We start from the raw sequence: 20,852 nt of genomic DNA, 5'->3' as shown, positions 1-20,852 counted from the left end.
GCTTTGCTTAATCTTCCCCAGACCTGCTGCACCTAGCATGTTTTAGTCTTCTGAGCCTACTGCCCCACTTACTCCTCCTAGCCTGGGGAGCGTGGGACCACAGGCCTGCATACACAGGTGACCCAGAGCCCAAGAAAGGTGGGACTCAGAGCCCAGGAAGATTGCTCTGTCTGAAGCCATCAAAAAGCAACATACAGCCTCCTGCCGTTTAATGGGGGGTTTTGTGTAGAGAAGACTAACAGAGTGGCAAGTCAAATGGCCCACAGGTTAGAGATGCCAGGTGTTTCCCCTATGCCTGGGCAGAAGGATACTGCCTCTGGCTACATCTCTTTCAATGGTCCTTTTCCAGGTTCTCACCTCACTCCAGGTTCAGGATGGACAGCAAGTGAAAGGAAGCAGGAGGAGAAGGTAAGTAATTTGTGCGTGTGTGTGTCTGTGTCTGTGGTTTTGGGATGGGACTGAGAATCCAAAATGGACTGGGTTTCATTGGCTTGGTGGTGCCCCAACTTCCCATAATATTTCAGCACAAACCCCCAGTTTTTAAAAAGACCAGTTACACAACTGTTCTGCACTCTGCTTTATTTTGCAACCTTAGCAATCTTCAGGGACTTTTTTCCCTGCAGAATATATGTACATATATTAAACAAGAATGCTTTCAAGACATTTGATTGATTAGATGCAAAATAGCTGTCTCTATGACCTATCTTTTTCCAAAGCCAGGGAGTTAAGAGATCAGCAAATGGCTGTAGGTTTTTAATAATTAATTCATTAACCCTGAATTTAAGAGACACACTAAAAACAAGGTCTGCACATGAGGGCTCTGTAACAATAGTTTAAAAAGACTTAGGGGGGAATATCAGACAAGCAAGACACAGCAGCACACCACCCCACACTACCTGGCCTTCCATCCTTGCTGCTGCTGGAGAAAGTGCTCCTGTGAAAAGCAATTCAGACAAGCTTTCCTTTTCTGTTAATTACACAAAAAGTGCCTGGCTTTAACCTCTGTTAACTGCCTGAGCAGTCTCCACAGAGCTGTGCAGTGCATGGTTCTACTCTGCTGGCCATATGAAACCTCCCCGCCACTCATCTCATGCATACACAGCAGTGAGATGCTTTTCTACAGAAGCACACAGCCACCCTCACTGTATTTCATGTCAGCCTAAGGCCGTGCTGCTGACAAAGCAGAACATCACGTGCTTTGCAAATGTTTGTTACCAGCGTTGAGATCTTCAGCTTTCCTTAACGCCTGCCACAAGCAAGCGTTTGGCTTTGTTTCTCTGTAAAATGCTGAAAGCGGTAGGAAAGCTAGGATCTGACCTCTGAAGCCCACAACGCACAGTTGTGCACCCACAGCATAGGATCGAGGCTTGTCTTGCATTGAAATGAACACAGTCAAAGTCCTCCTTATATTTCTTTTCTTTAACCACTTCCCCAGTCATTGGCTTGCTGTTCATTTTCTGGGGTAAATACTGCATTGTGACACTAATGTATGCCGAGCACAGCAACCTCATATGATCTGCTCCCACCTGTGTTAACACCCCCACCCCACCAGGCCCTCCTAAAGAAAATGAAACAAGGCAAGTGTGTTTTGAAGCAAACAAATATGCAAAAATGAAACAGTCTGGGATAAATGGATCAAGTGGCCAGAGGAGGAATGAAATTTTGAACCTGAAGTCTGTGCACACTGGGGAACAAAGTGATGTACCAGGAGAGCTGCCATCACTGGAGTGATGCAGGAAGGCAAGGAGGAGGCAGGGCACGGCAGGTGCAGGACAGCCCAACTGCATAGCACTCTGCCATGACACAGGGGATGTGGCTGTCGAGGGTTTGCGGGTACAGTCAGGGAATGGGCCAACACCAGGGGTGGGGTGGGGGCATCTGCTGTGGACCAGCTCACCAAGAGCTGAAGCAACTCTTAGACAGTTGGAGGAGGCCTCATGATGGCAGGGCCAGACATTGCCAGGGGACTTTTCCCATCAGCAATACCTTCTGGGAGGGCCCCTGACTGGCACAAAAAGTCTGCTGGGAGTGGAGCCGATTGTGCAGCATCCCCACAGGGGTGGAGAGGATGTTGCACCACAGGCTAGGCATGCAGGCAGGGCAGGCGTGGTGACAGACAGCAGGGCCAGCCACAGTTCAGCAATTGCCCAGCAGGTTCACAGGGACGAAGAAGGTCAGGATTGAGACAGAAGTCCAGAACATTGGTCAGAGTCAGCACCGTGGCCAGTCAGAACATGGCACAGCACAGCACAGACAAGGATCAAGACCTCAAAAGTAGCCCTGGTGTGACAGGGGAGGCCCCAGGTGAGGCTTCTGCCAGCTCCTTCTCACACTCACCTTAGTGGCTTCCCTGCAGCCTGATCCCAGGTATCACTGCACTGGTTAAGAGATGGCCTCAGGGACAGGCAGCCAGAACCCAAGGAGGACAGGAGGAGGATCAGGCCTCTGACACAGCAAAAATGAAGTGGAGAAGTGTGAGCAGACATTTGCATTGAAAAAACAACCCCCTTGTGTTTTGTTTCCCTACACAACCAGATGCCATGGAGGATGGGAGGCACAAGGGCACAGGTATGTCAGGGGGAGCTGGTGGAACGTGGTGAAAATAGAGAGGCCAGGGGATTGTAGTAAGAAGGATAAAAGCAACTCCTGTTCTCCTTTGTCCATGCCCCAGTCCTGATTTTCCTCGAGGAAAAATCAGGGAGAGGAAGAAGGAGGACCATGTCCATGGCTGGCCTCCAGAGCCTATTTCCCCAGGCTCTTCCAGCCCCATCAGCACTGCTGCAAACTCCCAGAGACACCTCCAAGCTGAACACAGGCATCTTCTGAAGGGGCAGACTGGTCCTAAGGTTTTGTATTTCAGATGCAGGCTCAGAGGCCACTAATACGTATGAATTCCAGCAGAGCTGATAGATATGGGTTCAGAGGAATAAATGCAAGCCCTGTATGAACTGTCTACGTTATAACCCACAACAGAGGAAACCAGAACAGCTTGTTACCACTACGCAAGAGGTTAGGAAGCATGCATTTACTCATCCAGAATCAGCTCTTGTTGCTGGAAATACAGAAATTTTCTCAACTGTTTTGCTATTGTCTTTCTAAGGCAAAAAGAAAACGAAAAAGAAAGGACTGTGCCATCCAGGATATACATAAGCCTGCCAAACAAACTGGATTCCTCTCTTGGCTAGAATTACAAACCTGTACACGGCAGGAAGGCTAGTACATCAACTAACAACAACAACAAAAAGAGAGGCTCGTCAACTGCTTCTGCTTATTCCTTTCCGGAGCAGTAGGGGGAGAAGAGAGATCAACTTAAAAGTTCACGATGGTCAGTCTTTCTTACACTTTGTTAGACTGCACAAAATCTTGCCATAAGTCTCCCAGAGTATTGTTCACTAAGACTTCCTCCAGCCAAAACACGAGAAAAGGCTCTAGAGGGTGATTAAATACCAAGAGGCCAAATTTAGGTTGCCCTGGACTCTAGCCTGTGGGAGCCAGGAGCTTAATGTTCCAGAAAGGATGCATTGTGAGAAGATCTTGTAAGGCTGAGTGACAACTAGAGCACTTCAGCCAGCTGCTTTGGGGACTCATCTTTCTACTGTGTATAGCAGTGGATGAAGATGTTACTTCTTAAACGCCTGCTGCTGACCACTTGAAATTTCAGAATGTGGGTTGTAAACCAGTTACTTCGATCTTCCTTTCCCTCCTGCTCCACCAAAGTAAAATGAAGGATAATAACATGCCATAAACTGAGATGAATATGCCTCATCCCTTTGGATATCACTCTACCAGATTGTTCAGGAAGCTCAGGATCTGACAGATTCCACCCTGGAATCAAAATTAAAAAAAAAAAATCTTCAGTTGTGCAGCTCCTGAGGTCTTCAAACAACACGGCTTGAGATTTTTGCCAAAGGAGGCAGCAGAATATCACCAAGAAAAAGAGGCAGTCTTCCATGCTGCAGTTATTAAGTGCCATCCTGGGGCAACAGGTGGGGATTCAGCAGTTCCCTTTGCAAATGTTGGGTTTATGTCCAGCTCTCAATTCCGTTTTGGTAAAGCCTATAAGTCTAGTGTTAATGCCACTTTCTGGAAGGGCTTCATTTGTGGAGCTTAGTTATAATTTGCACTGTAGACCACTGGGGAAATAGCTTAAGACATGTCCAAGAGATGCTGTGTGCCACACTGGCGAAACACTAGTGGTGAGATATTTCAGTGGGACTGTTTTGCTTAATCAAAACTAAGTATGTGCTCATAGAGGCAATGACCAATACTACCTGGTTTATGGCCACAAAACTGCTCTTTCTCTTGCTAAACTTAAAAGTAATAAAGAATTCACCATCTATTTGGTGAGAAAATTACTGGTGAGAAAACTTTTCCAAGGTAAGTAAATTTTGCAGCTGAATTTCATCGTGTAAATGCTATTCACATCCTTCCCCATGGCTACTAATTCATAAAACAGCCAGATGGTTGACAGCAGTCTTAAAATAGCCTACTACAAGGAACAATTGCATGGAAATTATCAGACAGGTGAAAATCTGCCTTTCCAGCCATGTGAAGAACTCCATATTAGTAGTGATATCTGCCTGTGTATCTGCACATACATGGGCATGTGTATGAATGACAGTCTCTCATCCTAATGGTTCCACCCAAATAATGCCATTTGGTGGACCCTGTGGAAGTTGACTCCTCCATAGACTGAGGATGCAAGATTTTGGGATGAGAACTGCAACAATCTGCAAGCCAGGCAAAGGTTGTGCCCTTTGGCAAGTGATGACCAGGATCACCAAGTTTTTTTCTTTGTCAGTCAAAGTAAATTAGGGTTTTCTGTGTTGAAATAGGAAGTGTGCTTGCCTACCTCTCCTTGTGCCTATTGAAGACTCTTCAGCATCAGTGGACCCTCCATTTTATCCCTGCCCTTTCAAGCATGTAATTCCCTGTTCACACATGGTCCATCCATAACACTAGTCCACCATCAGAAAGGCAAGAAGGTAAATCAGATTAAGGCCAGTCCCACTTCTGGGGAGTGGAGATATTCATGTGCTATGCTTATTTTTAGCAAAAGATGGTGGGTAAGTCTGAGCCAGCACGTTTTTCATTCAATCTGTCCCTGGACACTAACAGATGGTGCTTTCTTGTGCCAAGCACTAATGCACTTTACATTGGCACTCGTGTCAGGACACAAAGCCTGCCAAGTCCCTGCTAAATCTGCTGATGCCAGGAAAATTGATAATAAACAGCTAGCCAGGGACACAGTCCCAAGGTTTTCCTCTACCTCCAAAGCAGTACAGAAGCTGTACCAGTGCAATGGTGTCAGCTGCTCTCCAGCTCATGACTATCAATGCAGCAAAGGAGGGTCCTGTAAGTAAGTGGGGAAAAAAGGGTCCTGAGGCCATCGACATAGCTGCATACTTAAAGATGGAGGGAGACCCATCTGTTTCATGGGAATTAGCTGTGCGCTTAAAACAGGGCTTTGAGAGCCTTGACTTGTGCGTTAATGCTCAAACATCTGAGCTAATGACAATTAATATAAATGTACATATTACTGAACATATATATATATATACACACACTCACACATATATATACACACATATCACCTGATAGGGTGATTCTATTGTTTAGCCTTCCTTAGTACCCCTTGAGCACTGAACAGACTAAGTTCAATCTTACAGGTCTACTTCCTATGGCTACCAGTCCCACATATGATAAGGTGACCTACAAAAGAAAATTCTACAGACTCCTCTGAGGAGCTCACGCTGTTGTGCAGGTGATTGTGTTCATTCTTTGAATACAAGCATCCAAAATTCTTGAGCTGTAAAATTCCTGTTCCTTTCCACCAGATGCCTCAGCGCCCAGGCTTCTTTCTTAGATTGCTCAAAGCTTGGTATCCACATCTCTTGGAGAGAAGTCCAACCAGGGTCTGAAGATGAGAACCTGAAAGCCTCTGGTTTGGGGCAGCTCAGATGGTTAATCTGAGCATTCCATCTCTGGGGCAGCCATCCCTGGCAATGGAGAGAAAATAAAAGGGGTTATTCAGGGATGCTGGCAGACAGAGAAGAAAGCTGCTATGCCATTAGTAAACTATCAAAGCATGTCAATGGCATTTTCCTTCCCGCTACAGGCTCTAGCCATGTCCCTGTGGGTGTCAGAAGGGAAGCTCTCTCCAGTGTCTGGGATGAGGCCAGTTATGCTGACAAAAGCCTGAATCTCAGATCAGGTTTGGCTGCACCAGCCCACCCAAAATGAAATGCTAATGCAAGGAGTTCTATTTCCATCATATTATTCTGTTTTCATCTTAAATACGCACACACTTAATGAGATAATTTTTTTAGGAGAAAAAACAAGGGATGCATCAGACCAGGAGACCAAACTCGTCTTCATAATCTTCTTGACTAGAGAGCCACAAAAGCATGTGGAAGGGGTATCTGTATCTAACCTATTCTACACCTTTCCATGGTTGTATTCCTAACTCAAAGAGAGGACATCTGTCCAGATTTGCACCAGACTCAAACAGAAAAGCCTAGTTAAATGTAACGCTTAGCAGTTTGCTTTCCCCAGCACTTCAGCTCACCTTAGCAACTTCAAATGCTTTCTTCATCTCCCTGATACTGGCTGACCATATGGTGTACTGCTCAGACTCTGACCAGCTGAAGATGGCCTAATGGATATAGGACAGCTGTAGGATACTAGAGCCACTGACCAGTTTCATTACTGGAAAGGTGTTTTCTTTATTCATGCTGATAACTGAGCTCATGGAGAGTTTAAAAAATGGCTACTGACTCTTGGTATGTAAACCTGGAAACCTTATAGGAACGCAGCAATTAAAATGAGTATCCACCAGTTCAGAAATGTATGTGGTGAGAGCTTTTAGCTTCAGTTTAATTCCAAGTAATGCTCTGTTTATACCAGCCAAATCACGGAATCACAGAATGGTCAGGGTTGGAAGGGACCTCTGGAGACCATCTAGTCCAAACCCCTGCTAAAGCAGGTTCACCTAGGGCAGGTTGCACAGAACCGTGTCCAGGTTGTTTTTTAGTATCTCCACAACAAGCAGGCTCCACAACCTCTCTGGACAGCCTGTTCCAGTGCCCTGTCACCCTCAAAGTACTGAAGTTTTTCCTCATATTCAGAAGGAACTTTTTGTGTTTCAGTTTGTGCCCGTTGCCCCTTGTCCTGTCACTGGGCACCACCGAAAAGAGCCTGGCCCCATCCCCTTGACACTCACCCTTAAGATATTTGTACACATCAACAAGTTCCCCCCTCAGTCTTCCCTTCTCCAGGCTACACAGGCCCAGCTCTCTCAGCCTTTCCTCACAAGGGAGATGCTCCATCCCCTCATCATCTTCACAGTGCTCTGCTGGACCCTCTCCAGTACTTCCCTGTCTCTCTCCAACTGGGGAGCCCAGCACTGGACACAGCACTCCCGATGTGGCCTCACCAGGGCAGAGCAGAGGGGGAGGATGACCTCCCTCTGCCTGCCGGCTACACTCTTCCTAATGTACCCCAGGGTCCCATGGGCCTTGGCCACCAGGGCACATCGCTGGCTCTTGGACAACTTGCTGTCCACCAGCACTCCCAGGTCCTTCCCCGCAGAGCTGCCTTCCAGCAGGTCACCCCCAGCCTGTACTGATGTGTGGTGCTGTCCCTCCCCAGGTGCAGGACCTTACACTTGCCTTTGCTGGACTTCATGAGGTCCCTCTCCACCCAGCTCTCTGTCCTGTCCAGGTCTCGCTGAATGGCAGCACAGCTTTCTGGTGTGTTAGCCACTGCTCCCAGTTTGTGTCACCAGCAAACTTGCTGAGGGTACACTCGGTCCCTTCATCCAGGTCACTGATGAGTAAGGTGAGCCAAACCGGACCCAGCACTGACCCCTGGGGAACACCGCAAGCTACAGGCCCCCAGCTGGACTCTGCACCACGGGTCCCAACCCTCTGAGCTCTGCCATTCAGCCAGTTCCCAATCCACCTCACTGTCCACCACCCAACCCACCTCACTGTCCACCACCCAACCCACACTGCCTGAGCTTACTTGTAAAAATGTTGCTGGAGACAGTGTCAAAAGCCTTGCTGAGGTCAAGGTAGACAACATCCACTGCATTCCCCTCATCTACCCAGCTGGTCATTCCACCACAGAAGGCTGGTCAGGCATGATTTCCCCTTAGTGAATCCATGTTGACTACTGATAACCTTCTTTTCCTTTACATGCTTAGAGATGACATCCAGGATGAGCTGTTCCGTCACCTTTCGACAGGTGGAGGTGAGGCTGACTGCCCTGTAGTTTCCTGGGTCCTCCTTCTTGCCCTTTTTGAAGCCTGGAGTGACATCAGCTTTCCTCCACCATTAGTAGCCTCAGGAGACTGAACAGCTCATGGTGCCTTTGAAATGGCCTTCTGGTGTCATGTCTGGCACCCTTGCAAGACTGCTGGGATCTCAGTGCTGGGCTTCCTGATAAGACAGCCATTTCTAGCTAGTCTCTATCAGCATAATTTCAAGAGAATTAGACTGGGAGGAACAGGTCCAGTTCTGCTCACAAATGCACAACCTCAATGTTGTGCAAAAAAGGTGCAAACATCAATGTTTCAATGTTTAGTCACCAAGTGTGGCCACAGGCACTGGCATGTTGTCACTACAGGTTTGAATGTACCCAAACACATATGTAGACCCAGACAGTCATAGAGTATTTAAGTCAGGAGGGACCTCCAGGGATCATCTAGTCCAGTTGCCTCTTCCAAACAGGTCTAATCATATCTAATTGCCTAGGGCAGCACTGAGTTGAGTCTTAAGACATCTCCAAGGACAGAGATCCCACAACCCCTCTGGGCAACCTGTTGCCAACTGTTCCAGGTCATCTAAAGCATGTCAGCAAGTTAGGCTACTTTCTGTAGCCTGATAAAAACCTTCTCCCTGAATAAATCAAGCGTTCTGCTGAAATGACTACCAGCCCAACAGTCAATGTGTATGAGCTCAAGCACTGCAGCAGCATGAGGAACATGCTCTGGCTGAGCAGCTGTATCTTCTGCCAACACCTTTTGACAGGGAACGCACAATGCAGTGGCACCAATACCAGTGGTTGTAGGCTGCCCAGAAATCTGGTAACCAAACCTCCTGGGACAAATCTGAGCCTAGTGCCATTTTAAAGCCTCTCTGAGACACAAGGACAAAGACACACGTACCTTTTCTTCCCTTCTGATATTTTCCCACACTCTGTTACACACCATGCACTCAAAGGCATCTATGTAATTGTCCTGGGTGACATCTTGCACTCCCCACTTGCGTTCCTTCATTGCTGTAAGCAGTCTTGGGTTGGAAATGTCCCCTTTCAGCTTCCATTGTAGGTAGGACTCATATTCTTGATCGTTTGTATCCAGTGTTTTGATATAGTGGGCCAGATCCCGAGGGTGTGAAAAACTGGATACCAGGATTGCGCTCCTGTTACTAGGAAGCCAGTCTACAATGCTGGGAGACCCAAAGTATACTGGTACCACTCCCAACTTCAGCGGCCGCCAGAGTTTTTCAGTGATGTAATCTTCACAGATAGCATTTTCAAAAGCGAGAATGAACTTGTACTGTGCCAGTATTTTAGAGAAATTCCCATCATCCATGGCAGTTGGACTTCTGAGATGCTGGGGAAGGTCTCTGTTATGCAGACATTCCCCGTAAGAGTCTACTTCAATGTGGCACATTAGCTCACGCACATAGCTGTCCCGATCAGAAGGAGGGTTGCAGTCAGACTGCACATATACAAGTGGCGCAAGCCTCTTCCTCAGGCTGTTCTTCATCTGCACTGGGATCATGTACCTCAATGACTTCAGAACCTCTACACCCTCAAGGTACTGAGTGGTCAGCGGTAGGTGGGAATGGCGGCTAAAGGTTGCAGTGTGGTTGAACAAGGTGATGGTCGGTTCATGGAACAGTTTGTAGTTGTTTTTTGGTGACTCTTCATGGAAAAGGGCCCAATCATGGTAGTCTTTACGAGGGAGGGGTAGACTGTCTATACTCAAGTCAGTACCTAGACAAAAGCAGATTGTGTTTAGCCTACCCCTATCTATCATGCAACACTAACTACAATAACACAGAAGTCTAGTTTTAATTTAGTACCAACCCTACAACCATTGCATTTATGACATTATAAGGCATTATTGCAAAGAGAGCAAATCATGCAAAGACAGAGGAGTGTTACAACAGATAAAATTGAATTTTGGCAGCACAAGAATCTAGAGAATGGGGATCAGGAGTTAATATGAGAAATGGTTTACTTTCAGGTTGCATTAGTTTAAAGGCCTCTCATTCCAAAGGCTCACCAGGAATTCTAAATTTTAATGTACTGCAATGAGACTAATAAGATGCTTAATAATCCCCTGGTTCTGTAAATAGGGGAACAGATGGTATTGTCTCTATCTGTGATGTGAGGGAAATGGCTACTGCAGGGTTCAATTTCACTCTAGTAGCAAAACAACAAAAAGGATGCTAAAATATTGGATAGGGTTAAGGAGAAAAATTACAAGAATGACTTCAAGTCTTGGGAAGACATTGGACTATAGAGACTTTGGAAGCCCATCTATTTAGTTTATCAAAGAGAGAATTAAGAGGTAAAGTATCACAGCTGCCTACCAGATACACAAAGAAGTAGCTTCTGTCAGAAGAACGAATGCCAATAGTAGAAAAATGATCATGTCTGAACTCTAAAAACAGACCACTACAGCTGCTTGTGCCTCCCTGCAAGGAAAGGGAGCCTCCAGAACCGCTTAGGAAAGCTGTGGTGGAAGCTTTAGTACAAATCTAGAAGCCTTTTCTCAAAGGCTGGTCTGTGCAAAACTGAATTCAAAATATGAGCTCATGAACCTGACCCTTGCTCACCTTTTATTACTGCTGAGCTACGCTCACAAGACTAGCCTTATTGCAGATTAAACGAAAAGCTGGTGAATCTCTGCCAAGATGCTTCCTCACTGTCTTATAATTGTATCTGGTTTTTACTTAAGTACAAGCACTGAATATACAAAACTTTTAACTGGTATTGTCAAGCAAGGGAGGTTCATAAACTGAAACAGTGATCAGCTGGTTTAGAAAACATCACAGATCCCTTCATTTTGGACAACATATTCTACCGTCCCAGTCACACTCATAAGTTTTCACTTTCTGCTCTACCCCTGATCTCAAACTACTGACAGGAAAGAAGAGGCGCTAGCAGAAGTCTAACACAGAATTTTGATATAATACTAATATATAAAGAAAGGGGGGGAAAATGTCCAGTCTTTGTGGCTGCACAAGCTTGCCAAGGTGACTCCAAGGGTGACCTTATAACTGCTGCAGTGAATACAGATGTTAGCTCTCAGTAACATAAAAACCTCCTATAGAGCAAGACCCTTCAAGAGTACCAGGTGGGTTTTTTTAAGGCTGCTAGGTATGTGACCTTCCATTTTCCACTGAAGGGTGGTCCCAAGCCCTCAACACTAAAAGGATGAAGGGCTGTGCCACCCACTGAAAAATGCTATTTTCTGCCTCTGTTTTTGTGTTTGTTATAGGGATACAAGAAGGTGAGGAAAACTGAAAGTCAATCAAATTCTCACAGGGAAGCTTATAAGGTCCATCTGGTTTTGAAAACACTTTGTTCTAAGTGATGCCCAGAAGAGAAGCAGCAGTGCATACAGACAATAATGAAACACTTTTAATTGAAACCATAGCATAGCTCTGCCACTCACAAGGGTGCTCTCTCTTCAAGGTAGTATTGCAGGGAAGAGGGAAGGACAGTGCAGGAAAGAATGAGACAAGGAAAGGGATAAGATAGAGACAAAAATCTAACATGTAAAACTTACTAAACAAGGACAGAATTAGGCAAAGAGAAACAAAGAAAAATGCACTATAGATCACAGCACATCAGAGTGACTGATTCTAATATCACACTTAATCAATCTCCGTCCAGCAAGAAGACAAAAAGCTTTTAAGGAATAAAGGGGAGGTAACATCAGCATGTTCCTCACACCATAAGATGAAGGAAACAAAAGAGGTTTATGAGGGGATAAAGCACAACAAGACTAAAATTATGAGCAATTTCAACTTCCAAACTATTAATTAGGAAATCTTAGATATGTGGCAAAGTGCAGAAGGGAAAGACAGATGCTGTCAGGAGAAGTTCTGCAGCTTAGGAGACATCTTTCATTCAGGATTCATACTCCAAGGACTCAACACTCCAGCACAGAAAAGTTGGACATCCTCCTCCCTTAGGAACAACATCCCTGAGGCTCTGACAACATAGCATCAGATCCAACTCATGCTGACTCGGTTGCATTGATAGCTCATGCTACACACAAAACTCTGTGAAGTATGTGACACTGGAAAGGTGGAGCTGAGAACCCCTCCCAAAAGCAGAGACAAAATCTAGCAAAGTGGATGCCACATCTCACTTCCAGACAGGAGATGGTGGCACTTGACAAAGTAATCACCTACAGCTAAGGGCTTCCCAGGCCAGCCAGGACAGTAAGTCAGGACAAGCCACAGAAAAGAATACGTTCCTAGCAAAGCAGTTCTGCTAGAAAACATCTGTATCCCATATTTTAGCATAATATCTTTCCTAAGCTTTGGATCGTTCTTCTCTTGACTAGCTCACTGACCAAAGTTTCAGGGAAAATTAATGTAGTTTCTCTGGAAGGTAAAACTGTGCCCTGATCCAACCTTAGCAAGGAAATGCAGATGTTCAAATTTTCACTCAGCACTGTTTAGGGGAAATACTGGAACACCAAAATCTGCCTTTTTACAGGCCCGCAACTCAGTTCATCAAGGCCAGTGCATGTCTGTATGAAGCTTTTTCTGTGCTGATGCAGCATTTTTCCTCACCTTCCACATCATCTACCACCTTTGTCTTTGCAGGTTTTAGCATTGTGGGATCACTTATTGTGGTTTAAAAATAAGTAACATTTTTGCACATTTTGACACTTGTCTTTACACAGTTCATAGCCAGCATCACCAGAAAAAGAAAAAAAAAATACAGGAAGAGTCTTCTGCCTAATATAAATATTGCTTTAAAAACAAGTAAGTATACCATGTCCACAAACCTGCTAAAAATGAGCAATAATAGTCCTTCTAATCCTGAAACAAATACAATTACTATCAGAGACCAAAACCACCACACTTTACAGCTTTCATGTGATGCAAACCCAGCTTTCCTTGTCTTTAATTGGGTCAGCTTCTCATTCATTTGCTGTTATTCCTTCTCTTTCATGCTTGACCACTATATTATCAACTGAGAAAGCTGACCTACTTGGAGCTCTGAAAAGATTAGCCGCTACAAGTTTTTGGTTCACTGTTAACAACCAAGCTAAAGGCCCTTCTTTCCTATATTTCCCGTTCACATGTATCCAGACTGAGTGAATGAGATTCAGGATTCTTTTACTTTGTTTTCAGACAAAGCAGCTGAACCCACCAGTCACAGAAAAGCATTTGGCTTTATTTTTCCACCTAATTTTCCACACATTTTTTTCTCTGAAAAGCAACCGTGTGGAGGAAAAGAATAAAATTAACAAAATAAGGCCTACTTTTAAAAGATGCATCTTTTGTTTTGTAGACTCACTTCACAGTACATGTGGCGGGAAGTTTCTGAGGCGGCAAAGCCAGAGCAGCTCAAAAGGTTGCACTAGCTGCTGCTCTCTGTGCAGAATCAATAGGTTTCTTTCACTACTTTCCATTTACAGTCTGCTAGCAATCTCTCAGCGCATGAGGAAAGGGAGCTGCACAGTTACCAGTGAGGGCATTATTTTAAGACAAAAGACTTGCACAGTGCAACAAAGGCCTTGCAGAACCTCTGCTACGGGTGACAAGCCAGAAGACTGTAAAAAGCTGGCTTGATCTCAGGCTATCTTTTCATAACTTGGCAACTGTGGGAAATTATCTTTTTTTCCCATAAACTGGGAGCACTTGTGATTGGAAAGCAGCATGAGACAAGGCAACAGTCATACCATGAACAGTCACTTTTCAGAGTACTTGTACAGAGTGTGCATCTCTGGATCTCTACTGATTGTATTCAGCACCAGGTTAAGTTTAGCACAATTTTTTGCACAAGTTTCCTGCTCTCAGTGATTGCCACCTAGAATACTTAACTTCTAAAGGAAAGTAACTGGGCAGGAGAGAAAGTTACTCCTTTAAAAAGAAACAGATTCTTACCATAGAACAGAAATGCTCTTGTCATCTGATTGTGCTGGTAGGTCTTGTTGATGGTAAAGAAGCAAACATCCTCTCCGCACTGACCCAATCTCCCTGTCTCACCAGTCAGGGGAGACCACCAGAGCAGGACAGGATAGTGATTTACATCAGACTGTGTCTTGAAGCTGCTGTGAAGTTCCTGCTTCTTAAACTGAAAACTGTGTCTCTCCACAGGTTTTAATGGGCCACTGTGTAAACTGGAGATTACTGCCACCTTATTCTCTGAACTGCCCAGTTCAGTGATAACCTTCAGGGAAATAAACATACATATCACAGCGCATCACTGTCATTAGCCGGGACATCTGCTTGACAAATCAGAGTTTAACCATCAAGCACTAAGTCTGCATATGAAGTTTCTGTCAATCAAAGTGGATGCATTTCACTGACTGCAGCCACATCCAGGTGTTCTTATGTCAGAACAGCAAAAATTTTAATGTGAATTTGTAAGGAGATGGTGAGAAACACATTTCTATACTGAGATATGGCCACATCACATATGATTAACAATACAACTTCTGCTTTCTTCCTGGAAAAAGCACAAAACTGAGGATAGCCTGTCTGTAGCCAGGTTTCTTCTAGAAATCAGCTGTAAAAAAAACTCCACAAAGTTTTCAGTGTGGCCAACTGTCCTCACTCCTACTAATTTTTAAACCACCGACCGAATAAATTAGGTGCAGACAGGTCTTACAGACAATGTAACTACAACTTCATGGCTAGCTAGAGGAGAAAAATCCCATCTGTATGCAGAGAAGTAAAAGACCTACCAGTATGAACCATCATTTACAGATCTGAAACTCTATGAGGAACCTTAAAAACTCGCCCCTAACGCTGCTCTCCATCAGCCATGAGACAGAAGTTCCCAGAAAAGCTAGGGTATTTCTGGTGCCCGTGAAGCCACCACTCATCTACAGCTAGTACCTGCCATAAGTGTCCTGGGACAGAGCAGTCTGTTGAGTGAAGTGACAAGAGATGGTGCCAGCAGGTACTGCCACAGGATACATAGATCCTGCTCTTCGCTTTAGTGGAGCAAAGACCTTTCTGCTATGCTGCACATGGGTTTTTTGTGTGCATCTTCACAGGCAGTGTATAATGCCAGGAACAGCTGCAAGAATGACAGGGGAACTCAAACTCACCAGACAGCTTTGACCACAGCACTTTCCCTTGTCAGGTGGCTCTGAAGGATGATGTTGGAAAGTGGGAAAGCGTTGTTTATATCAAGTTGTTTGAAAATATTTATCTTTCCCGATAACTTTACTGTACGCATTCATTTTGCTGATTTCTATGTCATTCTCTCTCACTGTGTAGCAAAATACATTGATTGTAGCTGGACTAAATAGGCTGTGTGCAGCATGGGACACTGGGACAGCACACACAGGAGGCTGTGCAAAGTGCAGCTGTACAGAAAAGTGCAGAAAACACTCCTGTGTTGGCAAGTGGACAAGATACTAGCTGGGGAAAAGATTCATATGTCTAATACGATATAACTGCAGCAATGTAACCGAAATAAGTCTACAACTACCTCATAGTCAGGTTTCTCCAGGAACATGCTCTTTCTTACCCTGGCAGAATTTAAGGAGCCTCTATATCACAGAATTTCTAGTAGCTCTCGTTGAATTCCTGGGGGTTGGTACACCCCAACTATACTGACAGCTCATGTGCTAAAGCAGTCCCAGCACCATCAAGTGTCACTATTCAGTGAATACTCCGAGATAAGAACCCCAGCTAGGCACAGGGAACCTCTAATCAACTCCAAACCTGCTAAGCTGTGGAGGCGCAGCAAACTCATGAACTCTCCCAATAAAGGTCCTAAAAGACTTGCTAGCAATGCTCCTGTGCAAGGGCAGCCATATCACCTTTGTTTGCCTTGTTCGAGGGAACAGAACTGAAAGTGACCATCCAGTGTCAGTGACCGCCCCCAAGAAACCGCACCAATTTGGAGCAGGAAGCTTGCATGGGAGAGCTTCACAGGGTCTCCTCCTGCTGGCTCCATGGTAGTTATCTGAGGTACCAGTCTGAACCAGAGCTTCAGTTCAGAGCACAGGCCAAGCAGAAAGACAACTCTGGGGCAGATCCTGGCCCTCTCACAGCTGAAGTCTCCTAAAGGCTCATGACTGCCAACCAAGGCTGATTTGATTTGTCTAAAAGTTGTTCTAACAAAAATCTAGGGTAATCAGCCACAAATTAATATGCCTCCACATTGATTTTTCTCTCATGCATTTTTTTAATGACCAGTTACCGGATTTCCTAAGAATGGCCTTTGAGCCAGCACTGATGGACAGATTTCCATCACAGCTGCTGATGTGTTCAGATTTCCCTGGTCCATCTGTCACTTTAGAACGAAATGGGTCCAACCTTGCCTCCCTGCCTGATGAATTCAAACACATGAACAGAGGAGGCAATGCTGGATGGAGGCAACACAACATGACATGGTATTATACACTACTCCTGAGAAACTCCTCCAGGAGCTGAGGAGCCACGCAAGAAAAGTGTTCACTGTATAATGTCGCTTCAGGAGACAGCTATTACCACCAGGCCAATGCTGCTGATAGAGTTTCTTTAACTCCTCTTACAGCGCTTACTTCTACAGAAAATGTCTGTTGCCTCCAATGCTCTCTCTCACCTGCCAGAATTACGTCATTCTTTGAAAGTGATCTCATGCATACCCCACACCCTTGCCCCTGTACCTGGAGTGTCACCATAAGGAAAAAGGCAGCTGCAAAGCAGAAGCAAGACGCCCACAGTTTCTTCTTCATCTTAATCATGCTGCACTGCTAGGCCTGCCAGAGCGGTCAGCTCTAGGCATCAGGAAGGCCAGCTTGGTTAAAGTCTTCAGCCTTTGCTGCAGGACTTCCCCACTCTATTCTTACTCCTCTTCATGGTGACCGCTGCTGAAAAAGGGCACAGCATCAATACAGAACACTCCTCTGTATTTACTCAAGCTCTGTGTTATTTAGGCTCTGTATTTAGTTTGATGTCTACCTGTAGCTTTCTGTAGGTGCCAGAGCCACATTTTGAGCCAGGTATCCAGAGAGCAGCCTGCACAGAACAGCAGGCTCACGCACAGCCCCAGGCATCTACTCTCTTTCTGGTCATCCTGGGCTGGGGCATCCTCTCTAAGCAGGGTCACACATCCTCTCATCCTTGTAGTCAGCATAGACAGACACTGATTGGCCTGGCTCCGTCCTGTGTGGGAAGGGGAAGATGTTTTCCTGAGTTTCAAATGGAAAACTGTGCTGCTTTTCAGCAGACTTACAAATGGGTGACCAGTAAAGGACTTTCCTTCTCTGGGCAGCCCTGAAAATGCTCATGGGGGAGGCACACAACGATCTGCTCTTGGGACTTAATATATTGCAGTCTTCTGGGACTTCTGTTCACCAGTGTATCTAGCCCAATGCATAGAGAAAGTAACATAATATAGCACAAAAATACAGCACAAACACAAACTCTCTCCACACCTTAAAACATTTAAATCTACCAAGTTCCCCTTCCCCTGTAATGTGTATCAGCGTTGGTCTGCCTCTCCTCAAATAACACTTCCCCATCCCTGATGTTTTTTTTTTTAGCTTTCACAGTGTTTTGCTGCATGCTGGATGTTGCTGTGTGAAAATCCTAACTCCTGGCAACAGGAGTAGGTGCAAATTCCAGCTTTGTCATTAAAAAAAAAAAAAAAAAAAAAAAAAAAAGAACTTGGGAGAAAGATAAGACTTTATTTCTCAATGTAGAGGAGTAAAGGTTAAAAACGTGGGCATTCTGAAAGCTCAGAAAGCAGAAAGACACACACAAAAAATGCTTAATAAACTGTTATAACTCATCTCTTTCAGAGGCATGCCTCATGTAGTTCAGGCTGGGTTTCTATGAAAGTAAGTCGTATATCATTGTATTGTCCCCATGTGTGTGCACCTGCCAGATTTCCCCCCATCCTAATCCCACTCACAAATTTCCAAAAACCTGACAAAACGGGACAGGTCCCAAAACTACTGCCTGCCAAGGTACTACCTCTGTGGTGCTGGCAGCCAGAGGGAAAACAAAAAAGATCCTGTTTCTGTCTCCACCACAATGTGAGTTCATATCTTCCCATCAACCGTCAGAAAAGCCTTTTAGTAAAACCTCACACTAAACTGTGCTGTGAGAGTTCTGCTCTGCACAGGACAGAGTTTTTGAAGGTTTTGTGTGGGCATGAAAGTGCACAGCTGCCAGCTGAGCGCTTTTCACGTCAGGTGGGATCTTTTATAAACCCCTCGTATCTTCTGTGCCTCCTGCATTGTAGCTAAAATGGGGCACCAGGAGGGGAAGGGGCTGAATTCTGTGCACAGCTGTGTTGGCAAGATCTACTCAAGGCACACCCTGGAGCAGAACAGTATCTCTAATACCACACGTCCTACCCTGCACACGGCAAAAAGTAAGACTCCAATGACCCACTGAACGCTCCCCGACTGCCTACCCTGTGGAAAAAAGTTGTAGTGATCATTCCATTTTCAGGTATTCCTCCAGAAGGGGAACTGCCCACGCCATGGGTATGCTGTACCAGCTGCCCCAGGGGATTGCGCAGTGTCACGGCTTCATTCTTGCATTTGCAGCGCCCAACACTCGGTACTTTTAACCAGCGGGCCGATGCGCTCCGTGCTTGGGATGGGCCGCACAAGGCTCCGTCCTGTCCCAACTCTGCTGGCAAAGGTGAGTTCACAGCGTTCTCCCACCTCGGCCAGGCCGAGCGGACGCCTTGTGGGCTGGAGGGAAGAAGCATAAATCACCGCTCCCGCCTGTCCTGCGGAAGCAGCAGCTCCCCTCAAGTCCTTCCGAACTTCCCACCAGCTCTCCCTGCCGCCTCTCCTGCCAGCCCCGCTCGCTGCATCCCTGCGGGCTCAGCATCCCAGCCGGGGCTGCGCCTGCCCCCCACGCCGCCCCTCCCGCCCCGCCGGCCCCGGCCGGGCGCCCCGCTGTACTCACCCCGCCGAACTCCTCCCGCCTCGCCGCCGTCCCGCCCCGGCTGGGTTTGAGGGGCTTTGGGGTAGTTCTTGGCTTGTTTTTTTTACTTTCGGTTTGTGCACCCACCCGGTGCGGGCGGGCGGCGGGGCGGGGGCTGGGCGAGCGCGAAGCGGGGCCCCGCGGCGGGGCGGCGCGGACCTGCGGCTCCCTCCGCCCACCGCGCTGCCAGCCGGGGGCGGGGGGAGCGGCTCTTTTGGGGGTCCTCAGGGCCCTGAACACGGAACGCAGAGGGCTAATCGGCCTGGGAGCGCCGTCGCCTCCACCCCGCCCGACTGCTCCTGCTGCACGTCTCGCGCTGCATGACCCCTCTGTCACACACGCACGCGAAATAAACCCGGCATTCTCCGGGGCCTGTCGCTGTCAGCGTAACTGCTCTTTCTGCGCTTTTATGTTTTTTGCATCAGTGCCGTTATCTTAGCTGGTGCTACCCTGACAAGGGCTTCGACTGCACCGAGCCAGGGGGCTGTCAAAAAAAGAAATGAGTCATGGCAGCCAGGAAGACCCCCTAGCGCCCGGAGAGCCGGCTCCGGCTGCCGGGAGGAAGCGCATCCTTCATCCCTCGGGCGCGGAGCTGCGGCGGGCATCCCGTCCGAGACCAGAGACCATGCCTCGCTCCCTGCCTTGCCGAGGCATCTCCGCACGGCAGTGCGCAGCGATCAGGAAACAGTCCTGTCAGCCAGCCCGGCGCTTCCAGAGGTTGGGCCCTCTTTATGCAGGTTTTGACATTTGCTGTTTGTGGTGAAGGGTACCTAACTCTGAAAGGGTGGTGCTGCTGGCTGACAGCAGAGCCAATATTCTTCCACCCAGTACAGACGCAAGAACCAAATGTTTGTATTTATAACGCGTGTATGTCATTCAGAGACAACTGTATCAACACAGAGATATTTGATACCTCCACGGTTCTTCACATGTACTTGTATTTATACACAATCATTGGAAAGCACCATATCTGCTGCTTCTGACCCAGATGTGGCGGGCAGGGGGGTGCAAGGGGGTGCTCATCCGGGGGAGCGGAGGGAGGAAGAATCCCAGAGGAGGCAGAGGGAACACCCGATGTGCCTCAGTTGAAACGCATGAGTGATAGAAATCACGACGACGTTATGCACACAACTCATCTCCTTACTCTACAGCAGGTCATGCCTGCAGCCTTCCTGAGAGGCTCAGCAGGGTACCCACTAGACAACCCGAATCCAGTCCTCTGCGGCAGTTTAAATGACCCCTGCCATGCTGGCTCTGTGCCCTTTCCTCCATAGCTACGCTTGCCTGCAGCCCATTTGGAGCAGTGCCCACCTATTGCTGCACATACTGCACCACAGAGCTCTGATTTCTCTCTGAGCTACCAGGCTCCTCCCAAGACACAAACTAGTAACTGACACTGCAGTGCTGGGACATGACGGATTTATTTATCCTCCGCTCTTTGTGCTTCATCACGGGTCTCATCCGATTTGTTGCTTCGTCTCAAAGGTCCTAGCTGCTGGAGACACAGTTTTAAGCAGAAGCTTCGAGTGGGGTGTCAATATTCTCTGTGAAGTGTCGTCACAGGTACTAGACCTGTAACATGAACACTTTCCACTGATTACGAACCAGCCGTATGTTGTAAAGCAGATCCAGGCTAAGGCAAGAATCCTGCCTTTGCAGGCCTGACTAAGGCTTTCAGTGTGCCTTGAGGCTGAGCGG

The 20,852-nt window shown here is 46.7% G+C and overlaps 1 protein-coding gene across 4 annotated transcripts; it reads right to left on the bottom strand.

Annotated features, from left to right (window-relative positions):
* Positions 1-564: 564 nt before the first annotated feature.
* On the bottom strand, positions 565-19,245 carry FUT10 (fucosyltransferase 10). Of its 4 annotated transcripts, none has more exons than XM_040579641.1 (7): positions 19,137-19,245; positions 18,631-18,916; positions 17,169-17,372; positions 16,874-17,077; positions 14,151-14,436; positions 9,170-10,005; positions 565-5,999 (listed from the first exon to the last, which is right to left on the bottom strand). In XM_040579641.1, exons 4-7 carry the CDS (start codon positions 16,949-16,951, stop codon positions 5,775-5,777), a joined length of 1,425 nt encoding a protein of 474 aa, XP_040435575.1. In that variant the 5' UTR covers positions 16,952-17,077; positions 17,169-17,372; positions 18,631-18,916; positions 19,137-19,245; the 3' UTR covers positions 565-5,774. The 4 variants fall into 4 exon arrangements, with proteins under 4 accessions (XP_040435575.1, XP_040435576.1, XP_040435577.1 ...); XM_040579642.1 differs by having other exon boundaries at positions 16,874-17,074; XM_040579643.1 differs by lacking the exon at positions 18,631-18,916.
* Positions 19,246-20,852: the final 1,607 nt, after the last annotated feature.

Source organism: Falco naumanni, chromosome Z (assembly GCF_017639655.2).
Source record: "Falco naumanni isolate bFalNau1 chromosome Z, bFalNau1.pat, whole genome shotgun sequence".
NCBI lineage: Eukaryota > Metazoa > Chordata > Aves > Falconiformes > Falconidae > Falco > Falco naumanni.
This window is presented reverse-complemented; position numbering and strand designations above follow the sequence as displayed.